This window comes from Nerophis ophidion, linkage group LG02, assembly GCF_033978795.1.
Source record: "Nerophis ophidion isolate RoL-2023_Sa linkage group LG02, RoL_Noph_v1.0, whole genome shotgun sequence".
In the NCBI taxonomy this organism is placed as follows: Eukaryota; Metazoa; Chordata; class Actinopteri; order Syngnathiformes; family Syngnathidae; genus Nerophis; species Nerophis ophidion.
In genome coordinates this window covers 45,578,884-45,599,606 of record NC_084612.1, presented here as the reverse complement: position 1 = coordinate 45,599,606, position 20,723 = coordinate 45,578,884, and the positions used below count along the sequence as shown (strand labels likewise).

The following is a 20,723-nucleotide window of genomic DNA, read 5'->3' as shown; positions in this document are numbered from 1 at the left end:
GAATAATAAATGCATTAATATGAATTACTTTGTAACTTTGTTGGTACAGGTGCTCAACTTTCTCATGTGCAGTACCAAATAAGGGTCATGGTCATCCAGGAGTCATTTAACTGCAGCTACATTCATTAATTTTATCCAAACCTGTGTTTTACAACAGAGCAAGATTCCTGGAATTGGTTTTTTGAAAATCCATGCCCCATGGAATGTTCTGTGCCGGGAAGCTGAGTTCATGAAGCTCAAGATGCCGACAACCAAGGTACAACACGCACGTCTGTCCTTCATGGGTTCATCAAAGACTGAAATCAATGGAATTTACTGCTATACAATACAAACACAAATTATAACATGTCAAATGATTATTTGGGATGTTCATTTGACTGGAATTTACGTTTGTAGAGCGGCATATCATGCACAGATCTTTTGTATGGTGGTTCTAATATGCATACATTTAAAAGCAGGGGTGTCCAAACTATGTCTACAGTCTTCGGGGCGGCCGGCGAGACATCAAAATTTCAACAAGACGATTGGCCTGCTAAGTGTTTATGCCTACACCTGATTGACCTGATAGTCAATTAGTCAACGATTATCTTATTGATAAGTCGACTAATTGGATAACAAAGCTAACAAATATTTAATGGCTCAAATTTTTTCATTGACTTCTAAATGTAGCTTAAGTTATTTTAGGCATTTGCTTACTTACAACAAAGATGACTAATTCATTCATAGATATTTATTTATACTGTAACTGGGTTGCTCATACAGTTGTTACAAAAAATGATATGACTAACACAATGTTGTTTGTTTAAAAGAAAGGAGAGGCAAAGTGCTAAAAAAATCAATTGTTTATGTATTAAAGATCAGTTAAAATAGCAGCAATGAAAACAAACAACAAAACACAAAATGTAACTTCCTCAAAAATAAAATAGTTTTGTGATGTTTAAAAAGCTGCACACTGGTGTATTGCATATTGATCAACTCTTGGCAGTTTTAGCTCTCTAATAGCCTTAATGTGTAGAATTATGTACTTGAATAATTCTTAAAACGTTGGCTATTTAAAGGCCTACTGAAACCCACTACTACCCACCACGCAGTCTGATAGTTTATATATCAATGATGAAATATTAACATTGCAACACATGCCAATACGGCCTTTTTAGTTTACTAAATTGTAATTTTAAATTTCCCGGAACTTTTTTCTTGATAACGTCGCGTAATGATGACGTCACGGGCTGTTATGAATATGAGCGCTGCACACACACACAGCTAAAAGTCGTCTGCTTTAACGGCATAATTACACAGTATTTTGTACGTCTGTGTTGCTGAATCTTTTGCAATTTGTTCAATTAATATTGGAGAAGTCAAAGTAGCAAGATGGAGTTGGGAAGCTTTAGCCTTTAGCCACACAAACACACGCTGATTCCTTGTTTAAAATTCACGGAGTTGAAACTTTACTATGGATCACAGCGGACATGGATCCCGACCACTTGTCAACCAGCAGGTTTCGGTGATAAAATTGTGGTTAAAATGTCGCTTCTTACCGGAGATCAGCTGAGCTTGCGCCTCCCGTACAGCTGCCGTCGACTTCCCCGAGACACTGCGCGTCAACACCCGGCCGTGGACGTTCATTTCCGAGTATCAGGTACTGTTAAACTCACTAAAATACTAGCAACACAATAGAAAGAAAAGGGATTTCCCAGAATTATCCTAGTAAATGTCTGTAAAAACATAGGAATCCGTCTCAATGCAACGCGATTGCAATTGCGTTTTTTTTTTTTAATTGTTTTTTTTTTTTTTCTAGTCCCTCGCTATCAATGTCCTCAAACATGAATCTTTCATCCTCGCTCAAATTAATGGAGAAATTGTCGTTTTCTCAGTCCGAATAGCTGTTTTTGTTGGAGGCTCCCATTAAAATCAATGTGAATATGTGAGGAGCCATCAACATGTGACGTCATCTTCTGCGACTTCCGGGAGAGGCAGGGCTTTTCTCCAGTAGCAAACTTTATTGTGGATGTTCTCTACTAAATCCTTTCAGCAAAAATATGGCAATATCACAAAATGATCAAGTATGACACATAGAATGGACCTGCTATCCCCGTTTGAATAAGAAAATCTCATTTCAGTAGGCCTTTAATAGATTGTATGTTTAATCTTATGATCTGAATTGGTGCCTGTGTGTGTGTGTGTGTGTGTGTGTGTGTGTGTGTGTGTGTGTGTGTGTGTGTGTGTGTGTGTGTGTGTGTGTGTGTGTGTGTGTGTGTGTGTGTGTGTGTGTGTGTGTGTAAATGCACTTGCGCGCGCATTTTTTCCGTGCCTTTTTTACGGCATTGCAAATTAACGGTGCTTTAAAACGTAATTGAATTGATGTAGGAAAAGTTTAACTGGCTGACTTAGGTAAAAATGATAGTTTAAGTTATTTTTCACACAACTGCATCTCACTGTTGTTAGTGAGCTAGCAAGGTTGAAGCCAACAGTACTCTAACCGAGGCTGTGTCCTCGTCCTTCCTCAGCTTTTAAAAAATGCTCGCGTGTCACAGATATACTGCCATAAAAAGAAGGTCCGCTTTGCAAAATAAGCAAGGTATTCAGGCTTTTAACAAGAATAAGAGGAAATATCCTCACACTTTAAATGTTATCACTGGCTTTGTTTTTGCGAGTGAGCCACTTCCGGCAGGAAAAACACGAGTGATGATGTCACGAATATTGTCGACAAATATAATGATCGCAGACAATCGACTAATCTTTAAAGCCCCACTACACTTGGCCGCCCCCCTATATTGAATCGACGCGATTTTGCCGCCCACTTGTTGGCGAAGACAGAGTGGATGGTTCATGAGTTTCATTTAGAAGACACTGGAGCACAGCATCAATTTATTTGACCCAATCCAAACAACTTGTCCTACTCTTTGTAAATTAACTGTATAACCAACAAATGAAGTCAACACACGGTCGCACATAACTTACCTCCTGCTCATTGAAAACATTTTGGACATTATAAAACTTGTTCAACTACTGTATATCATTTAAAATTACACATATATACAGTATATCCATTACAGTGCACAATGAGTGATATGGAAAACACGCTCTCCACACTTCCACATGTTTGGCACATTTTAGCTGCTAGCTATTTCTGATTGATTACAAAACTTTAAGGAGGTTGTCAGGTAAGTAAACAAGGTAGGAGTTACATTTTCACTTACTCCTACTATTTAACGGTTGTTGTTTATACTTAATATTGCAATGTCTTCAGGTTTTGCGGCATTAACTGTAAAAGCTAACTACGGCAAGAAACAATCTAGCTTTTACGTCAGCACCCAAATCACATTAGAGTTTGTAATACACAACACAATGCGTTAGGCCATCAATTTGTACTGACTGACAGGAACAATAATATTACAGTATCTGTAAAGTATTAGCCCACATAGGGCTGGGCGATATGGCCTTTTTCTAATATCTCTATATTTTTTGGCCATATCGCGATAAATTATTTAGATCTCGATATTTTGCCTTAGCCTTAAATGAACACTTAAAGCATATAATCACAGCAGTATGATGATTCTATGTGTCTACATTCTGTTACATACTGCATTAGTACATACTCATTTCAGTATATCCCCCAGAAAATGTGTTAGTTAAGGTGGTGACTCTCCAGGGGAAGGGGACCCAGTAAGGGGGTGGGTGGGTGTAAGGATTAGTGTGACTCGGCCTGTCGCCATCACGTCTCCATGACGTCGCTGCCACCACAGCCTGGGGGGGGGGCAATATACTACAGACTGTGGTGAAGTAGGCCGGCTTTGTGGCATGAAGAATCCTACAACTTTTGGTTGTGTTTTCCCCTCCATTTGCTGAATGGCTAAATAAGATATATATCTCGATACTTTTTCCTTAAAGTAAAAATAAAACAGTCTTAGTTACCTGAGATACTAAAATGATGACTTAAAAAGTCAAATTAATGACTTACTGTAAGTAAGGGTTTGAAAAAAAAAAAAAGATTTAAAAATGGGGCCACATGCTGACGTATGCTCAACTCATCATGCTTAATTTAATACTGCATTTGGGAAGCCTGTCGTTTATTTGTATTATGTAAATGTTATATTTTTATCAACATGTGATAGCAGGGACACTGTCATTCAAAAATAGGCTGCTACATTACTAATGATTAATGTAACTATAGCTGAACAAATGTACAATAGCAATAGGAGAGACTATTCATCGCTGAACACCATGGAGTTCATGTAGGCTTTATGATGCAGTTACATTATTATATCAACTATCAGAGACAGCTTCAGGAAACTCTTCATTCACAGGCAGGGCTTTGCTGTCCAAAACACAAACACACACACACACATGTGTGTGTTGCACGCACACACACCGCACAGTGAGCTAACGTAACGCTAAAAGCTAATTAGCCTTTACCTCAAGGACTGCGAGCGAGCTGAGCTGCGGCCTTTTTTTCTAGAACGTCAACGGCCTCATAGAGATGTTACTTGTAGTTGACTTGGAAGTGTTTATTAGAATTTGGGAAGAGTCCGCTGCCTTATGCTCACCTTTCTGCTCAATCCACCAAAGGTGCACTGACTGTATGCACTCTGAATACGCACTGCTGATTGGCTGTTACATGCGCTCTGTATACGCACTGCTGATTGGCTGTTACCGCTCTGCGTGTAACCAATCACATTGTTCTGTGGGTGGGACAATACTGGCTGCTGGAGAGACATACTGACAGAGGCAGAACTAAGCGGAGCAGCTTGTTAAGACTTTAGGTGGGCGACAGCTCTTTGTTAAGGCGGCCGCCATAACAACAAAGTGCTGCAGGAAACCCTGCATTTTAAACTTTCATGCAGAGAGGGAAATCACAACTAAGTCAATTGACCAAAACTGTATTTACTAAACAGTTATTAAGCATTGGCACACACATTCATGTCAAAACAGAAAGTGCAAGATTGTCAGAGACATTTTAAAACAAGCTATTAGTGCACTTTGTGCATGATTTCATTAAGATGACATATCAAAGCAACACTAAATTAAAGTGTACTTTTTGTACAGAACGCCACGACAATAGTTTAAAACAAATTAATTGCACTTTTGTGTATGATGTTACACAAGATATTTCAATATCTGTCAAATAAAAATGAGCTTCATAATAGGAAATTAAATCACTATGTGGTGGGTTCATGCGGACGTTATCTCCTTTTGTTGTTCACAATTTTTTTCATTCGGTGTTAATGTGGAAATGGTTGCCTCGGAATTTTGTTGGTGTGGCACCGAACAGAGATGTTGATATGCGGAGTAATCACTCTTCATTCTGTAGCAGGTGACTTTTCAAATGATGCTACACATCAGCAGTTGTGCTACTTTTTGTAGCAACACTTTTGCCCCACACTTGACAAATTACGGTTGTCTGTTTGACATATTCCTACCTGAAGCCAAACCACTGCCAGATGGTGGACTCCCTGCTGTTTTTCTTGGGAATTAATTCTTCCTTCATTTGTTACCAGATTGGCACTTTCTTGCTCTCGTATTACCACTCGCAACACAGCTAACGTTACACATGCAGCTACCTCTCTGCTCCGCGAGGTTGTATAAGTATGTGACGTATGACGTGACAGTATGTGACGTATGTGAGAAGGTGCGCTTGCTGTCTGTGAGAAGGAGGGAAAAGAAAGAGTGGGAAGACCCTGTAGTGCAGGGGTGTCAAACTCAAATACAGAGTGGGCCAAAATTCTAAACTGAACAAAACCGAAGTTTAAGGTTAAGTTGAACAACTTAACCTTTTAATAGGGACCCAAACAAGTTTTGCATTGAATATTGAACAAGCAAGGCTTATATAACTTTATAGTGACATGCAAAATCGAGGTTTGTTGGTAGCGGGGGTGTATATTGTAGTGTCCCGGAAGAGTTAGTGCTCCAAGGGGTTCTGGGTATTTGTTCTGTTGTGTTGATGTTGTGTTACAGTGCGGATGTTCTCCCAAAATGTGTTTGTCATTCTTGTTTGGTGTGGGTTAACAGTGTGGTGCATATTTGTAACAGTGTTAAAGTTGTTTATAAAGCCACCCTCAGTGTGACCTGTATGACTGTTGACAAAGTATGCCTTGCATTCACTTGTGTGTGTGTGTAGAATCCGCATATATTACGTGACTGGGCCGGCACTTTGAGTGTATGGCGCAAAAGCGGACATGGCAACAGGTTGTAGAGGACGCTAAAAGCAGTACCTTTAAGGCACTCCGCCGATATTGTTGTCCGAGTGGAAATCGGGAGAAATTCGGGAGAATGGTTGCCCCGGTAGATTTTCAGGGTATGGGGGGGGGCACTGAAATTCGTGAGTCTCCTGGGAAAATCGTGAGGGTTGGCAAGTATTAGAATTAGCGGTGAATGCGCCGCCGCTGTATAATACCGGTGGGCCAGCTCTAATGTTAATTTAATATTGTCTCAAGAGCCAAAATGAATTACATGGCGGGCCAAATTTGGCCCACGGGCCAGAGTTTGACACCCATGCTGTAGTGTAATGCCAGCAGCTGAAAGGTACTGCGTGAGAACGTATACTCGGAATATCACGATATAGTCATTTTCTATATTGCACAGAGACAAACCTGCGATATATCGAGTGTGGCTCCGAAATGACAACACTGGCACGGCTTCTTAAAGACGGGCTCTTTACTTGGGTTTATGCCGTGAAAACTACAGGACAAGACATGAAATACAATGATTTTAGACATAGTTCAGTCACAGGCAAATAAAGTGCTAAACAAAATAGCTACCTTGTGGCCACATGCCACTTCGGAGGTTCTTGGGCAGCAAATATTTCAGTCTTGTGCAACTAAATGAGCGTACTATAATTAAACCAAAGCAATCCACAAATATACAGAACAACTCGACACAATGTGACAAATACCTTGTTCAGTTAGCCAAATGTTCTTGCTGCTGCTGATGACTCAAAGTCTTTTGCTTGTCTCACAACCCCAAATACTACACCAAAATCTCGCAAGAATAGCGGTGTGACAAAGGAAATAAATTGTCCTTTTTATAGTAAACAAAATGTGTCTTATTTACAAAAAAATTAACATGAATTCACAACCATAATAATTTTCAACAAAAAATATTAACCCTTAAAACAAAAAATATTAAATGTAAGTTTCAACAACACTTACATCGAGTATATCAATATATCGCCCAGCCCTAAGCCCACATTTCATGTTTTGCTTGTACACAGTTAGCTTATTAGCTAATAACACACACGATGTGCTGCGTGTATCATGATCAATATTAAAGTGACTCAGTCCTTGGACAGTTGTTTGTTTGGTCCAGCTGGCCGGATACGTTTTTTCCGGTTTTATTTTTGGGTAAGCACTCCATTTATGTTGAAATAACTTTACTCCAAGTTCCCCATTTACAGCGTCAAAGTCACGCCAAACTCACTCTCTCGGCTTTTGTCTGCTCCAACGTTTCACCTCGTTTGAATAAGCAGTATTTCATCCTATGTATATTTGGCTTCAAAAAGATAAGGTTTAAAATCCTCATTTGTCCAAAAATACACGTCTTCGATGTCTGTTACGAGGTCTGCCATGATTAGAACACAGCTATGGCAACTGAAATCAATGTGCGGAGAAAATCAGTACCGACAATGCTTAAAATGACCAAATTACAGTAAATATTGCACATATTAAATGGTAAAAATGGTAAATAGGTTACATTTGTATCGCACGTTTCTACTTTCATGGTACTCAAAGCGCTTTGACACTATTTTCACATTCACCCATTAATGCACGCATTCACACACTCATGGCAGAAGCCCTAACTACGACTCATCAGGGGGAAGTGTGAAGTGTCTTGCCCAAGGGCACAACAGACGTGACTAGGATGGCAGAAGCTGAGATCGAACTAGGGACCCTAAAGTTGTTGACACAGCCACTCTACCACATGAGCCACGCTGTACCCACATTACATTTTGTCATGACCGTGTCTGTTATTACACTATATATAGACTTGCAGTGTGTATATAAAACTTTTATGAAGGGTTTTGAAGTTGTATTAGAGGACTTTGAAGGCTTCAACGGTGACTCCCATTTGAAGCATATTCCAAGCGTTTTTTTTATCATCTCTAAATCCTAAAAAAAAACGTGTTCTTGTCTCTCATAATGATTGGGAACGATAGGCACAATTAAAAAAAAAAAGTGCAGATCCCGTTTCAGGTAGTTTGTGATTTCTTTATCAAATGTATTCAGATGCATATTTAATTACTTTACACATATATTTAATATATATATATATATATATATATACAGTATATAAGTACAATTTATGTACGATACAATACATAAATTGTATCATAAATAATACATATACGTGTGTATATGTATTGTTACTTTACATGCAGTAAGCTTTCTGCTCGTAGCCGATTTTTTTTTGCCCAATGCTGCCACTGAGTCAAAACGTTTAAACACCCCTGATTTAAAGGCTACTTCAATGAGGAAACAATCACATCAAATCTCTTTTGACTGATCAACTTCAAACACTTAATGTTTCTGTATAAAGTACATATTGAACAAAGTTTTTCCCGTGTTTTGTAGGTTTTTGATGTCAAACAAGGAGGTAATATTGTGGAAAGGATCCGACTGTTCATTCACAAAGTCACCGGACCTTTGCACCCAAAAGTGGATAACCTTCAGACTCCAAGTGTAAAATCTCTCGGGCAACCTTTCTCCAGAGAGAAGGAGCACCTGTAAGTGAAATCTTCAGCTGATATTATGTGAACACAATCATTTTATTGTAAACTTCAAGCCAGTAGTATTATTATATACAGGGATTCAAGGATATACATCAGGATATTTGTAATGAAACTTGTACATTGTAGTTTTGAGGTGTAGAGTTTAGGAACACAGTTTTGTGTTGATACTTGTTCATGCAAGATGTTCATAGCGTGTAATTATGCGCTCTGCTACTTTAAAATGTATGTATTTTACACATATTTAGTAAGGAATGAGGCAGCAACTAAGTTTACATGCACTACAATAGTCGGGTACTGAAATGTTCTATTTACAGTACATACACTACCTCTAAGACATTCAGGCCATAACTATCAGCCTTCCTGTTTTCCAGAGGAAACTTGTGTATTTTGTCCTTTCCTGGTGTCTTCTCGTTCCAGCTTTCTTGTTGTGGAAATTAAGGTCCAGAGCTGATGGTCAAATAGTCTTTTATTGAACATCTGTGGGTTCATTGACCAACGTAAGAGCTAATGAGCAAACATACTAAAAAAATGGCTTAACAGGATACAGATTTTAGCCTTACACATTTGTAAATTTACATAAACTAAACATCAACTGAAACCGTTTAACTTGTATCCATTTCAACTGGCACTAGAATACTTTTAACTTTTGTTCAAATTTCATCTTTTAAATATATTTATGATCTATACCTTAGCATTTTGTTAACTTTTCTGTGAAAGACACATTAAAGTTTTTGTTTTCATCAGTGAGTTCCACATATCTACTTGTGCAACCTACAAAATAACAGGCATATGATACACAGGAAAACCAGTAATACATTTACAATACAGTTATTAACAGTTATCCCTTGCACCAGTGGTCCCCAACCACCGGTGTAAGGGATAACTCGATTGGTACCGGGCCACAGAATATTTTTTTATTATTATTATTTATTTTTATTTATTTATTTTGTTTATTTTTTTTTTATTAAATCATCATTAAAAAACACAAGATTCACTTACAATTAGTGCACCAACCCAAAAAACCTCCCTTTATCATGAAAAAAAATAAGATAAAATAAAAGAAATAATCGACCCCCTCCTGCCGGGCCGCGGGACAAATCATCAAGCGTTGATCGGTCCGCAGCTACAAAAAGGTTGGGGACCACTGCCTTACACCATGAAAAACTAAATACATATTCAGTGTTGCCACAGCAGCACAACTTCCAGTCCACTCGATAAACATTGGCCTGTTAAAAGTCAGGCTTCAAAATCCCAGTAGTAAAACATACCATTGTGCTGGTGATAGTTGTGACGTGGGGCTATGTTTGTAGTAAACAGTCTGGCATATGTCACATGATTCAATCAAATGGACACTGCGAGAGAGATGTTTTTGGCCAGTAGTGGATTTAGGACTTAGGTGTTTTGTAACAACAGACCGAAACTTAAAAAATGCTCCCGTGCTGGTTTTGATTTCAAGATCACCCTGCAATGAGGTAGTGACTTGTCCAGGGTGTACACCGCCTTCCGCCCGATTGTAGCCGAGATAGGCACCAGCGCCCCCCGCAACCCCAAAGGGAATAAGCCGTAGAAAATGGATGGATGGAATTCCCTCAATCAAAACAAGATCGAGCCTCAGACAAAAGTAAGCCAAGTCTATTCAACTGGTTGCCCTTGGGCCACTTCTGGCTCTCCACAGCTATACATTTGGGCAGCCTAAACATCACCCAAATAAATTTGATGAAACCATTAAAACTAGGGTTGATCTCCCGCCACTCTGCAGGGGGCAAAAGCAAGGCATACTTGTCACAGTGAAGCTGCAGTGGGGTTTGTAGAATTAGACTACTGATTCAACCCTCAGTGTTCAGTTCATCCATCCATCCATCCATCCATTCATCCATCCATCCATCCATTTCCTACCGCTTATTCCCTTTGGGGTCGCGGTGCCTATCTCAGCTACAATCGGGCAGAAGGCGGTGTACACCCTTGACAAGTCGCCACGTCTTCGCAGGGCCAACATAGATAGACAGACAACATTCACACTCACATTCACACACTAGGGCCAATTCCATTTTCTACCGCTTATTCCCTTTTTTTTGGGGGTCGCGGGGGACGCTGGTGCCTATCTCAGCTACAATCGGGCGGAAGGCAGGGTACACCCTGGACAAGTCGCCACCTCATCGCAGGGCCAACACAGATAGACAGACAACATTCACACTCACATTCACACACTAGGGCCAATTTAGTGTTGCCAATCAACCTATCCCCAGGTGCATGTCTTTGGAGGTGGGAGGAAGCCGGAGTACCCGGAGGGAACCCACTCAGTCACGGGGAGAACATGCAAACTCCACACAGAAAGATTCCGAGCCTGGGCTTGAACCCAGGACTACTCAGGACCTTCGTATTGTGAGGCAGACGCACTAACTCCTGCTGCCCGTGTTCAGTTCAGTTTCAGTTAATTTCAAACAAACGGTCACGGCGTGGATTTGGACCCGTATTTGTCACAGTTTCTCCTCTGGCAGCTAGCTCGGACATGCCTCCGCCCACGCTGAGCGCAGCACACCCACACAGCGACAATCCTGCACCCACACGCCAATCTGCTCACCTGGATTTGATGAGGTTGTGCTGGATAAAGGTCTAGTGGACCCAAAAATCAACGCGGGAACTTAGTTACATCTCCGTGTACCAGTGTTCCCCCTTCGAGATCGTCTTTTGTTCCCCCCCTGTGTTCAATCAATCAATCAATGTTTATTTATATAGCCCCAAATCACAAATGTCTCAAAGGACTGCACAAATCATTACGACTACAACATCCTCGGAAGAACCCACAAAAGGGCAAGGAAAACTCACACCCAGTGGGCAGGGAGAATTCACATTCAGTGGGACGCCAGTGACAATGCTGACTATGAGAAACCTTGGAGAGGACCTCAGATGTGGGCAACCCCCCCCCTCTAGGGGACCGAAAGCAATGGATGTCGAGCGGGTCTAACATGATACTGTGAAAGTTCAATCCATAGTGGCTCCAAGACAGCAGTGAGAGTCCCGTCCACAGGAAACCATCTCGAGCGGATCAGCAGCGTAGAGATGTCCCCAACCGATACAGGCGAGCGGTCCATCCTGGGTCCCGACGAGCGGTCCATCCTGGGTCTCGACTCTGGACAGTCAGTACTTCATCCATGGTCATCGGACCGGACCCCCTCCACAAGGGAGGGGGGGACATAGGAGAAAGAAAAGAAGCGGCAGATCAACTGGTCTAAAAAGGAGGTCTATTTAAAGGCTAGAGTATACAGATGAGTTTTAAGATGAGACTTAAATGAGACTGCCTTCCTCGATTCTCGACCCTCGCCTGAACACGGAGCCTCTTCTCTCCTGCCCTTGATGTTCATCTGCCTGCCTCTCGGACTGCCTTGTTCCTTTGCTCTCTACAACACACAGTTCAGTTAATCTACACACATAGTAACACACTTATGCACTTTGGTTTGACACACTCCAGTTCCTTGTGTTATCTTATTAGTTTAGTATTGTTTATTATTGTTATTATATACATATATATATATATATATATATATATATATATATATATATATATATATATATATATATATATAATGCATTATTGAACATTACGTCCACCTGGTGTCAGTCTGCCGTCATCTCCCCTTTAATAAACATAATACAAACATGGGGGGGGGGGAAATCCATCCATCCATTTTCTACCCCTTTTTCCCTTTGGGGTCGCGGGGGGCGCTGGTGCCTATCTCAACTACAATTGGGTGGAAGGCCGCGTACACCCTGGACAAGTCGCCACCTCATCGCAGGGCCAACACAGATAGACAGACAACATTCACACTCACATTTACACACTAGGGCCAATTTAGTGTTGCCAATCAACCTATCCCCAGGTGCATGTCTTTGGAAGTGGGAGGAAGCCGGAATACCCGGAGGGAACCCACGCATTCACGGGGATAACATGCAAACTCCACACAGAAAGATCCTGAGCCCGGGATTGAACCCAGGACTACTCAGGACCTTCGTATTGTGAGGCAGACGCACTAACCCCTCCACCGTGCTGTCCCGTGTTCAGTTCAGTTTCAGTTAATTTCAAACAAACATGAGGAAAAGAAGTTTCACTGTCAAACTCGTTTGCACTTGCATGGCTTAATCTTTGAGACAAGCATATGCTACTGGCAGGATCACGCCGGATAGTCGAACCTTGGATTCAGGAGGAACAGTGTGGTTTTCTTCCTGGTCGTGGAACTGTGGACCAGCTCTATACTCTCCGCAGGGTTCTTGAGGGTGCATGGGAGTTTGCCCAACCAGTCTACATGTGCTTTGTGGACTTGGAGAAGGCATTCGACCGTGTCCCTCGGGAAGTCCTGTGGGGAGTGCTCAGAGAGTATGGGGTATCGGACTGTCTTATTGTGGCGGTCCGCTCCCTGTACGATTAGTGCCAGAGCTTGGTCCGCATTGCCGGCAGTAAGTCGAACACATTTCCAGTGAGGGTTGGACTCCGCCAAGGCTGTCCTTTGTCACCGATTCTGTTCATAACTTTTATGGACAGAATTTCTAGGCGCAGTCAAGGCGTTGAGGGGTTCCGGTTTGGTGACCGCAAGATTAGGTCTCTGCTTTTTGCAGATGATGTGGTCCTGATGGCTTCATCTGACCAGGATCTTCAGCTCTTACTGGATCAGTTTGCAGCCGAGTGTGAAGCGACCGGAATGAGAATCAGCACCTCCAAGTCCGAGTCCATGGTTCTCGCCCGGAAAAGGGTGGAATGCCATCTCCGGGTTGGGGAGGAGACACTGCCCCAAGTGGAGGCGTTCAAGTACCTAGGAGTCTTGTTCACGAGTGAGGGAAGAGGGGATCGTGAGATCGACAGGCGGATCGGTGCGGCGTCTTCAATAATGCGGACGTTGTACCGATCCGTTGTGGTGAAGAAGGAGCTGAGCCAGAAGGCAAAGCTCTCAATTTACTGGCCGATCTACGTTCCCATCCTCACCTATGGTCATGAGCTTTGGGTCATGATCGAAAGGATAAGATCACGGGTACAAGCGGCCGAAATGAGTTTCCTCCGCCTTGTGGCGGGGCTCTCCCTTAGAGATAGGGTGAGAATCTCTGCCATCCGGGAGGAACTCAAAGTAAAGCCGCTGCTCCTTCACATCGAGAGGAGCCAGATGAGGTGGTTCGGGCATCTGGTCAGGATGCCACCCGAACGCCTCCCCAGGGAGGTGTTTAGGGCACGTCCAACCGGTAGGAGGCCACGGGGAAGACCCAGGACATGTTGGGAAGACTATGTCTCCCGGCTGGCCTGGGAACGCCTCGGGATCCCCCGGAAAGAGCTAGACGAAGTGGCTGGGGAAAGGGAAGTCTGTGTTTCCCTGCTTAGGTTGCTGCCCCCGCGACCCGACCTCGGATAAGCGGAAGAAGATGGATGAGGAAAAAAAAATCTAAATTAGCAAAAATCTTATTTTCAACAACTGGTCAACAGAGTAAGAATGTTTTACCTTGACCAAGTGCTCGAGTCATTCTTTTCTAAAATCCCACCATGAAACTTGGTCAAACATTTGTAAGTAGACAAAATTTGTACATAAAGATATTTAGTTTGATTTGTATTAAAATTGCTGACATTGTGTTGTCTTTTGTATTTGTGGTAAAGTTCTTTTTTTGTCTGACAATAACATTCAAACCTGTTCAAATACAAACGTTTGTACCTCAAACTTTAAAAGACGTCATTTTGATGTGTTTTCAAGTTTGAATAATTGCAGACATAGGAATTTGCTGGTGATGCGATCCACAATCTCGCGCACAAATTTAAGTGTCAGTATGCATATGTTTCTAATGTTTTGATTGCGATTCAGAAACATGTTAAAGGTATATAGATGTGTGCTGCTGGTGCAACACATCGCACACAGGTAGGAGCACGCAATCATGAATGTGCGGAAAATTATCAAGTGCCTCAGTGATAAAAGCCCTGTATATATGCAAAGTCCTCATTTAAATATGGCGGTCTGGAGTATGTTTCAACTGCACACACAGTGTTAGTAGATCACATGCAACACTCCCACTCAATGTACACACAATTTTGTTTTTTGCACATGCTGTCGAGCGCGTGTTATTTGGATCTCAGTAAATTGGGCACTGAGTGTTTTGTGTTTTGTTTTTCATTACCAGATTTGATCTGTCAGACAAAGACAATTTTTTTGACAGCAAGACCAGGAGCACATTGGTAAGTATTACTTCATGAAATACATTTTTGGGGTTGATATCTCAGGTGATCACCAACATCTTACTAATTCAGTGATCAATAACATCAATATTTATTTACTGTATGTTTGCAATGTGTCTACTAGATCAATGATTTTCAAAGTGCCGTATGTGTACCACAAGTGGTACGCCAAAGAATCACTTGATTAAAGTACAGTGTTTTACTTTTCTATATTTAAACTCAGTGTTAATGTTTTAACTATGTGTAATGTTACAGTGACCAACAATATTACATATACTTGTTAACTGAAAACTCTGCCTTGTTTTTGAACATTTAAGCCTATTATGCTACTGTATTTCAATGTTGGTCATTATGGTGGTATTTTTCTGAGGTGTGAAAAAACATTTGGGAACCACTGTTCTAGATGAATGTGCCAGTCCAACCTGAAACTGTTTGAATCAGTAAGTTTATAGTTGTATACCACATTGCGAAACATATGGCCTTTTCTGGCCCCAAAATTCTGGTTTTACAGCAACAAAGTGGACTGTAGCAACACGTGTGCAGAATATGCATAAATACTGCATAATATATTTACAACAGCGGGCAATGAGCATGACTTCAGACATACTGTCATACTTGTCAAATGACACCTGTACATCTTCTCTACTTGATATTTTATATATTCCAAATGTACTTCTACTATTTTAATGACTTTTGTACAAGTACAATCACATGAGAAATATATGTTAATATCGTTTTAACTTTAGATGTTTGCTATGTTTTCAGGCATATGAAGTGCTCAAAAGGACAAGATGCACAAAGGAGACATACTCAATGGGTAAGAAGTCTCTAGATGACTTTTAGCATGATCAAATAGTGTGAGTGCACTGGTACGCACAATATAATTATTTCGAATGACTCAAAATAAGACAGTTAAGGAAAGTAAAAATTAGAAAATCTGAATTTTAAAAAATACGAAAAAGCATTGTCATCCACACCTATAGAATAGAAGTACATTAAATGCTGTTCCTCCGCAACCCCCCCCCCCCCCACACACACAAATTAAATACATAAATAAATACAAATAATAATATAATAAATAGATAAAGTAAAAAAGAAACCAAAGACATGTATTCACATAAAACCACAAACAATTGCATTTCTGATATAACTTAGAGCACAGGTGTCAAACTCAAGGCCCGGGTGCCAGATGTGGCCCGCTACTTCATTTTATTTGGCCCTCAAAAGCTTGGAAATAATATTTATCAATAAAGTACTATAACTTTATTTACTAAATGTACTCTTTCTTTCTATTTTGGGAGAAAAAAAGTACTCCATTTAATCGTAAATTATGTTAACTTAGATATTGTGTATTTATGCAAAAATATATTAGTCAAACCATTTTTTAAATAGACATAAATACTAATGATAATGATTTCAAAGCAAGTTATCCATCAAATTGTGCAATGTAAAAGCAGAAATAGATTCCATTGTAAAATTGTGAACTTTACTGTGGTTTTTACAGGATTTTTCTCTAAGTGTTTAATAAACTGTGGTGCGGTTTTGGTATTCACAGTAATACACCGAAAAATCTACTGTTGTTGATTTGCAGTAAAAAAAAACAACAATAAAAAAACTGGCAGCTCAGGTGCCAAAAAATCCCTGTAAAATTGCAGTTATTTTTATTTACAGTAAAAAAGCTAATGTGAATTTTACAGTAAATTCTGGCAACTGAGCTATCTTTTAATTCCATAAAAACAGCAGTACTGTTTTTCCATTTACAGTAAATCACAATACATTTTGAGGTGAAAATATTGCAACTTAACATATTTTAGTTTAATTAAAAATCTACAAATAAAATGCATAAACAATTGGGTAATACTAGTATTCACTGTTAAAAGCGGCCCTCTGGGGCCAAACATGACTGCGATGTGACCCTTAGTGAAAACGACTGTGATACCTCTGCCTTAGAGAGATTTAGCAAATGACAAGCAGACAAAAGTCTCATCTACCACCCTCATTTCAATTGTGTTTCAATCAGGGTTTATTTGGAGATCAATTTCACCAACATATCGCAGAAAGACTCCCCATAGTTCTTGAAACTTTGCAGAGCAACCATTCGACGTCAGCCTAATCTTCTTCAGTTTGAGAAAATAATTAACATATTTAACCCAGCGGGTGGCAAAGAGGTGATGTTGCCTCCCAATTTAACACAATAAGTCTTCTAGCCAACAAAGTAGTGAATGCTAAAAGATTATTTTTGGATTTATTAAGGGTAAATGACTGAGGTGCCACCCCGAATAGTCCACTTAGAGGATTTGGTTCAAATCTTTTGCCAGTGACCACTGACAAAGTGTTAAACAATTTTGCCAATAGCTGTTCAGGGATGGGCAAAGTCAAACATATGTATTAAGTTAGCTGGAGCTGGTTTACACTCATCATATAACATAGATATGCCATCATATATCTTCGCTAATCGAATTGTGGTATAATAAGTATGATGTATTAGCTTGCATTGAATAAGGCTCTTGAACTCGACTCAAGATCTCTGTCCAGCTACCCCCAGAAAGACTTATAACCAAATGCTGCTCCCAAAGTTGGTAAATCTGGAATACCAAGATAAAGCATTACGAACAAAACTGCGGATATCTAAAAAAGTGTTGTTTAGGGAGTGAAAATGTATTACATGCAGAAAAGAGGCAAAACTGTTGGTAATGTATAAATCGTCAATGTTGTTGATCCCCAGACTTGACCAACTTAAAGAGTAGGAGCAAAAGCATGATTAGCAGTGATAGGTGCCAGACTAGAAATAGTCTGTAAACCAAAATAGCACTTAAACTGAACCCACATACTAAATGAGGTTGTTATGATTAAAATGTTCACAAAAAGTGGAAGTAAAAGAGTGGATGGGAGAGTGAACGAGAGCCCTAAGATTGAGTTAGCCTTCATAATCAGCCATAACAGTGGGGGAACAAATGCAACCAATATTTAACAACTCTAATGTTGGTGTCCCAATAGTAAAACCTTAAGTCTGGTAGTGCCAATCCTCCAGACAATTTGGGTCTTTGCAAATATTCTTTACATATCCTGTGAGTCATTTTATTTCAAATGAAGTCTAAAATCTATCTATTTTACGAAAGAAGGACTGAGGGAGAAAAAGTGGTATGCACCGGAAAAGATAGGAAAATTGCGGAGGTACATTCATTTTAACAGAGTTGATACATGCTACTGTAGCTAGGTAAAAAACAGTGATCCGAGGCCTTGCGGTTAGAGTGTCCGCCCTGAGACTGGAAGGTCGTGAGTTCAAATCCCGGCCTAGTAATACGAAAGACTATAACAATGGGACCCATTGCCTTCCTACTTCCTACAGAGGATGTTTCACCACACCTAGTGTGTGTGTGACTCTTGTGGGGACTTCAACTTTATTTAACTTTAAAATCTCCCTTGATTTGTACAACAATGGAACGAAGCTGGCTTTGTAAAGCTTTGCAAGCATATGTTTGACCTTGTATCTGACACTATGTGAGGCATTTTTAAAGGGAAAATTGTGCAGACGGTTTTTCCTAGCAGCAAAATTTATAGGAAATATTTCCCTTTTACCCAAGTTCAATTTGTAACCAGACACACGTCCAAAAGCTTGGAGAGTACTCAAGGCAGCCAGGATCGAGACGGAGATGTCCGAGACATATAGAAGGAGGTCATCTGTATAGAGAGAGACTTTCACTTGCACATATACATGTAACAAGCGGTTTGGTGCAAAGTGGTATTGAAAGAGGCTCAATAACAAGAGCAAAAAGCAATAAGCTGGGAGGACAGCCTTGCTGCATAGAACAATAGAGCCAAAAGTATTGGGATTGAATGTTATTTGTCTTGACCAGGGCTACTGGGGATGAATAAAGAAGCTTTACGCACAAAATAAAACTATTCCGGAAGCCGAATATCTCCAGGATATAACATAGATAGTTCCACTCCACCTTGTCAAAAGCTTTTTACGCATTCAGTGATATCACAGCCTCTTGGATGTTGGAAGCGAGCAACAATATTTGAAAATATGTTAAAGATTAGAAAAGGAGTGCCTATTTCGGATGAACCCTGTTTGAGCTGCATTAATAATAGAAGGAAAATTGGTGTCAAGACGTAAAGCTAGCAATTTAGACAATATTTTAAAATCCACATTCAATAGGCTAATATGATGATACAAAGAGGGATCTTTGTCGTTTTTCAAGAGAGAAACTGACGCTTGCTTAAGCATTTGCGGAAGGTGGCCAGAATTAAAGGCCTACTGAAATGAGATTTCCTTCTTTAAATGGGGATAGCAGGTCCATTCTACGTGTCATACTTGATCATTTCGCGATATTGCCATATTTTTGCTGAAAGGATTTAGTAGAGAACATCCACGATAAAGTTTGCAACTGTCGGTGCTAAGAGAAAAGCCCTGCCTTTACTGGAAGTCGCAGATGATGACGTCGCAAGTGTGATGGCTCCTCACATATTCACATTGTTTATAATGGGAACCTCCAACAAAAAGTGCTATTCGGACCTAGAAAACGACAATTTCCCCATTAATTTGAGCAAGGGTGAAAGATTTGTGTTTGAGGATATTGATAGCGACGGACTAGAAAGAAAGAAAAACCGCGATTGGGACAGATTCCGATGTTTTTAGACACATTTAGTAGGATAACTCTGGGAAATTCATTATCTTTCTATTGTGTTGCTAGTGTTTTAATGAGTTAAATATTACCTGATAGTCGGAAAGGTGTCTTCATGGGTGTCTTGACGCCGATGTCTCAGGGGAGTCGACGGCAGCTTCATGGATGACACAAGCTCAGCTTTTCTCCGGTAAGAAGCGACTTTTTAACCACAATTTCCTCACCGAAACATGCTGGTTGACATTCCGTCTTGATTCATGTTGGCTTGACCGCGCTCTGATTCATAGCAACGTTTCACCTCCAGGAATTTTAAACAAGGAATCACTGTGTGTTTGTGTGGCAACATAGATCTCCAAAATACTGTGTAATTATGCCGTTTAAGCAGACGACATTTAGCTGTGTGTGTGTGCAGCGCTCATACTTCCTAAAAACCTGTGACGTCTTGCGTACACGTCATCATTAAACAACGTTTCCAGGACGAAACTCCCAGGAAATGTAAAATTGTAATTTAGAGAAACTAAAAAGGCCGTATTGGCATGTGTTGCAATGTTAATATTTCATCATTGATATATAAACTGGTGGTGGGTAGTAGTGGGTTTCAGTAGGCCTTTAAATGATGCATTGTACATATCCAATAACAAAGGGGCAAGCTTATGCCAAAACTTCTTTTTTAAATCCGGAAGAGTAACCATCCGGTCCCTGAGATTTACTGCTTTGTAGTGACAATGCTGCAACATTCAGTTCTGCAGCATTTACTGGTCTCCCCAATACCATTGCAGCGGACTAATGAACTGAGGGAATGTTCAGATTAATTAAAAGAGTCATCCAGCTTGGAGTAAAACGATAAATACAGAGTAAATTTACATCAATAATATAATTTGCCTGAGTGGCTAGACAGTAACTTTAATTTTTTATGTATGTATTTTTCATTTTTTATAATCGATTAAGAATCGTTACAATACAAATAAGAATCGCGATTAATTCTAATCTTTTTGACACCCCTAAATTCCATAAAACATTTGGCATTATCCAAAATAACAGTTGCATTTTATTACTATGTAGGTATAGATTAAAGTAACTTGCTTGTCAACTAAAAAGTAATCAATACGGGTAAAAGTCTGATGGACGCGAGAAAAAAAATAATATTGCCTTTTAATAGGATTCATAA

At 40.2% G+C, this 20,723-nt stretch overlaps 1 protein-coding gene and 1 long non-coding RNA gene across 4 annotated transcripts in view; one reads left to right on the top strand and one right to left on the bottom strand.

Annotated features, from left to right (window-relative positions):
- The window catches only part of ano1a (anoctamin 1, calcium activated chloride channel a), a 156,046-nt gene that overhangs the window by 37,122 nt on the left and 98,201 nt on the right, over positions 1-20,723 (top strand). For all 3 annotated transcript variants that reach the window (XM_061884759.1, XM_061884754.1, XM_061884745.1), the window contains 4 exons: positions 158-256; positions 8,568-8,719; positions 14,873-14,927; positions 15,693-15,744. In XM_061884759.1, the coding sequence (XP_061740743.1) occupies positions 158-256; positions 8,568-8,719; positions 14,873-14,927; positions 15,693-15,744 (358 nt within the window). The remainder of the gene's footprint in view (positions 1-157; positions 257-8,567; positions 8,720-14,872; positions 14,928-15,692; positions 15,745-20,723) is intronic.
- Positions 9,174-20,125, bottom strand: LOC133541386 (uncharacterized). The gene is made up of 2 exons (XR_009803860.1): positions 19,648-20,125; positions 9,174-12,123 (listed from the first exon to the last, which is right to left on the bottom strand). It is a non-coding gene; the product is annotated as an uncharacterized LOC133541386 (long non-coding RNA).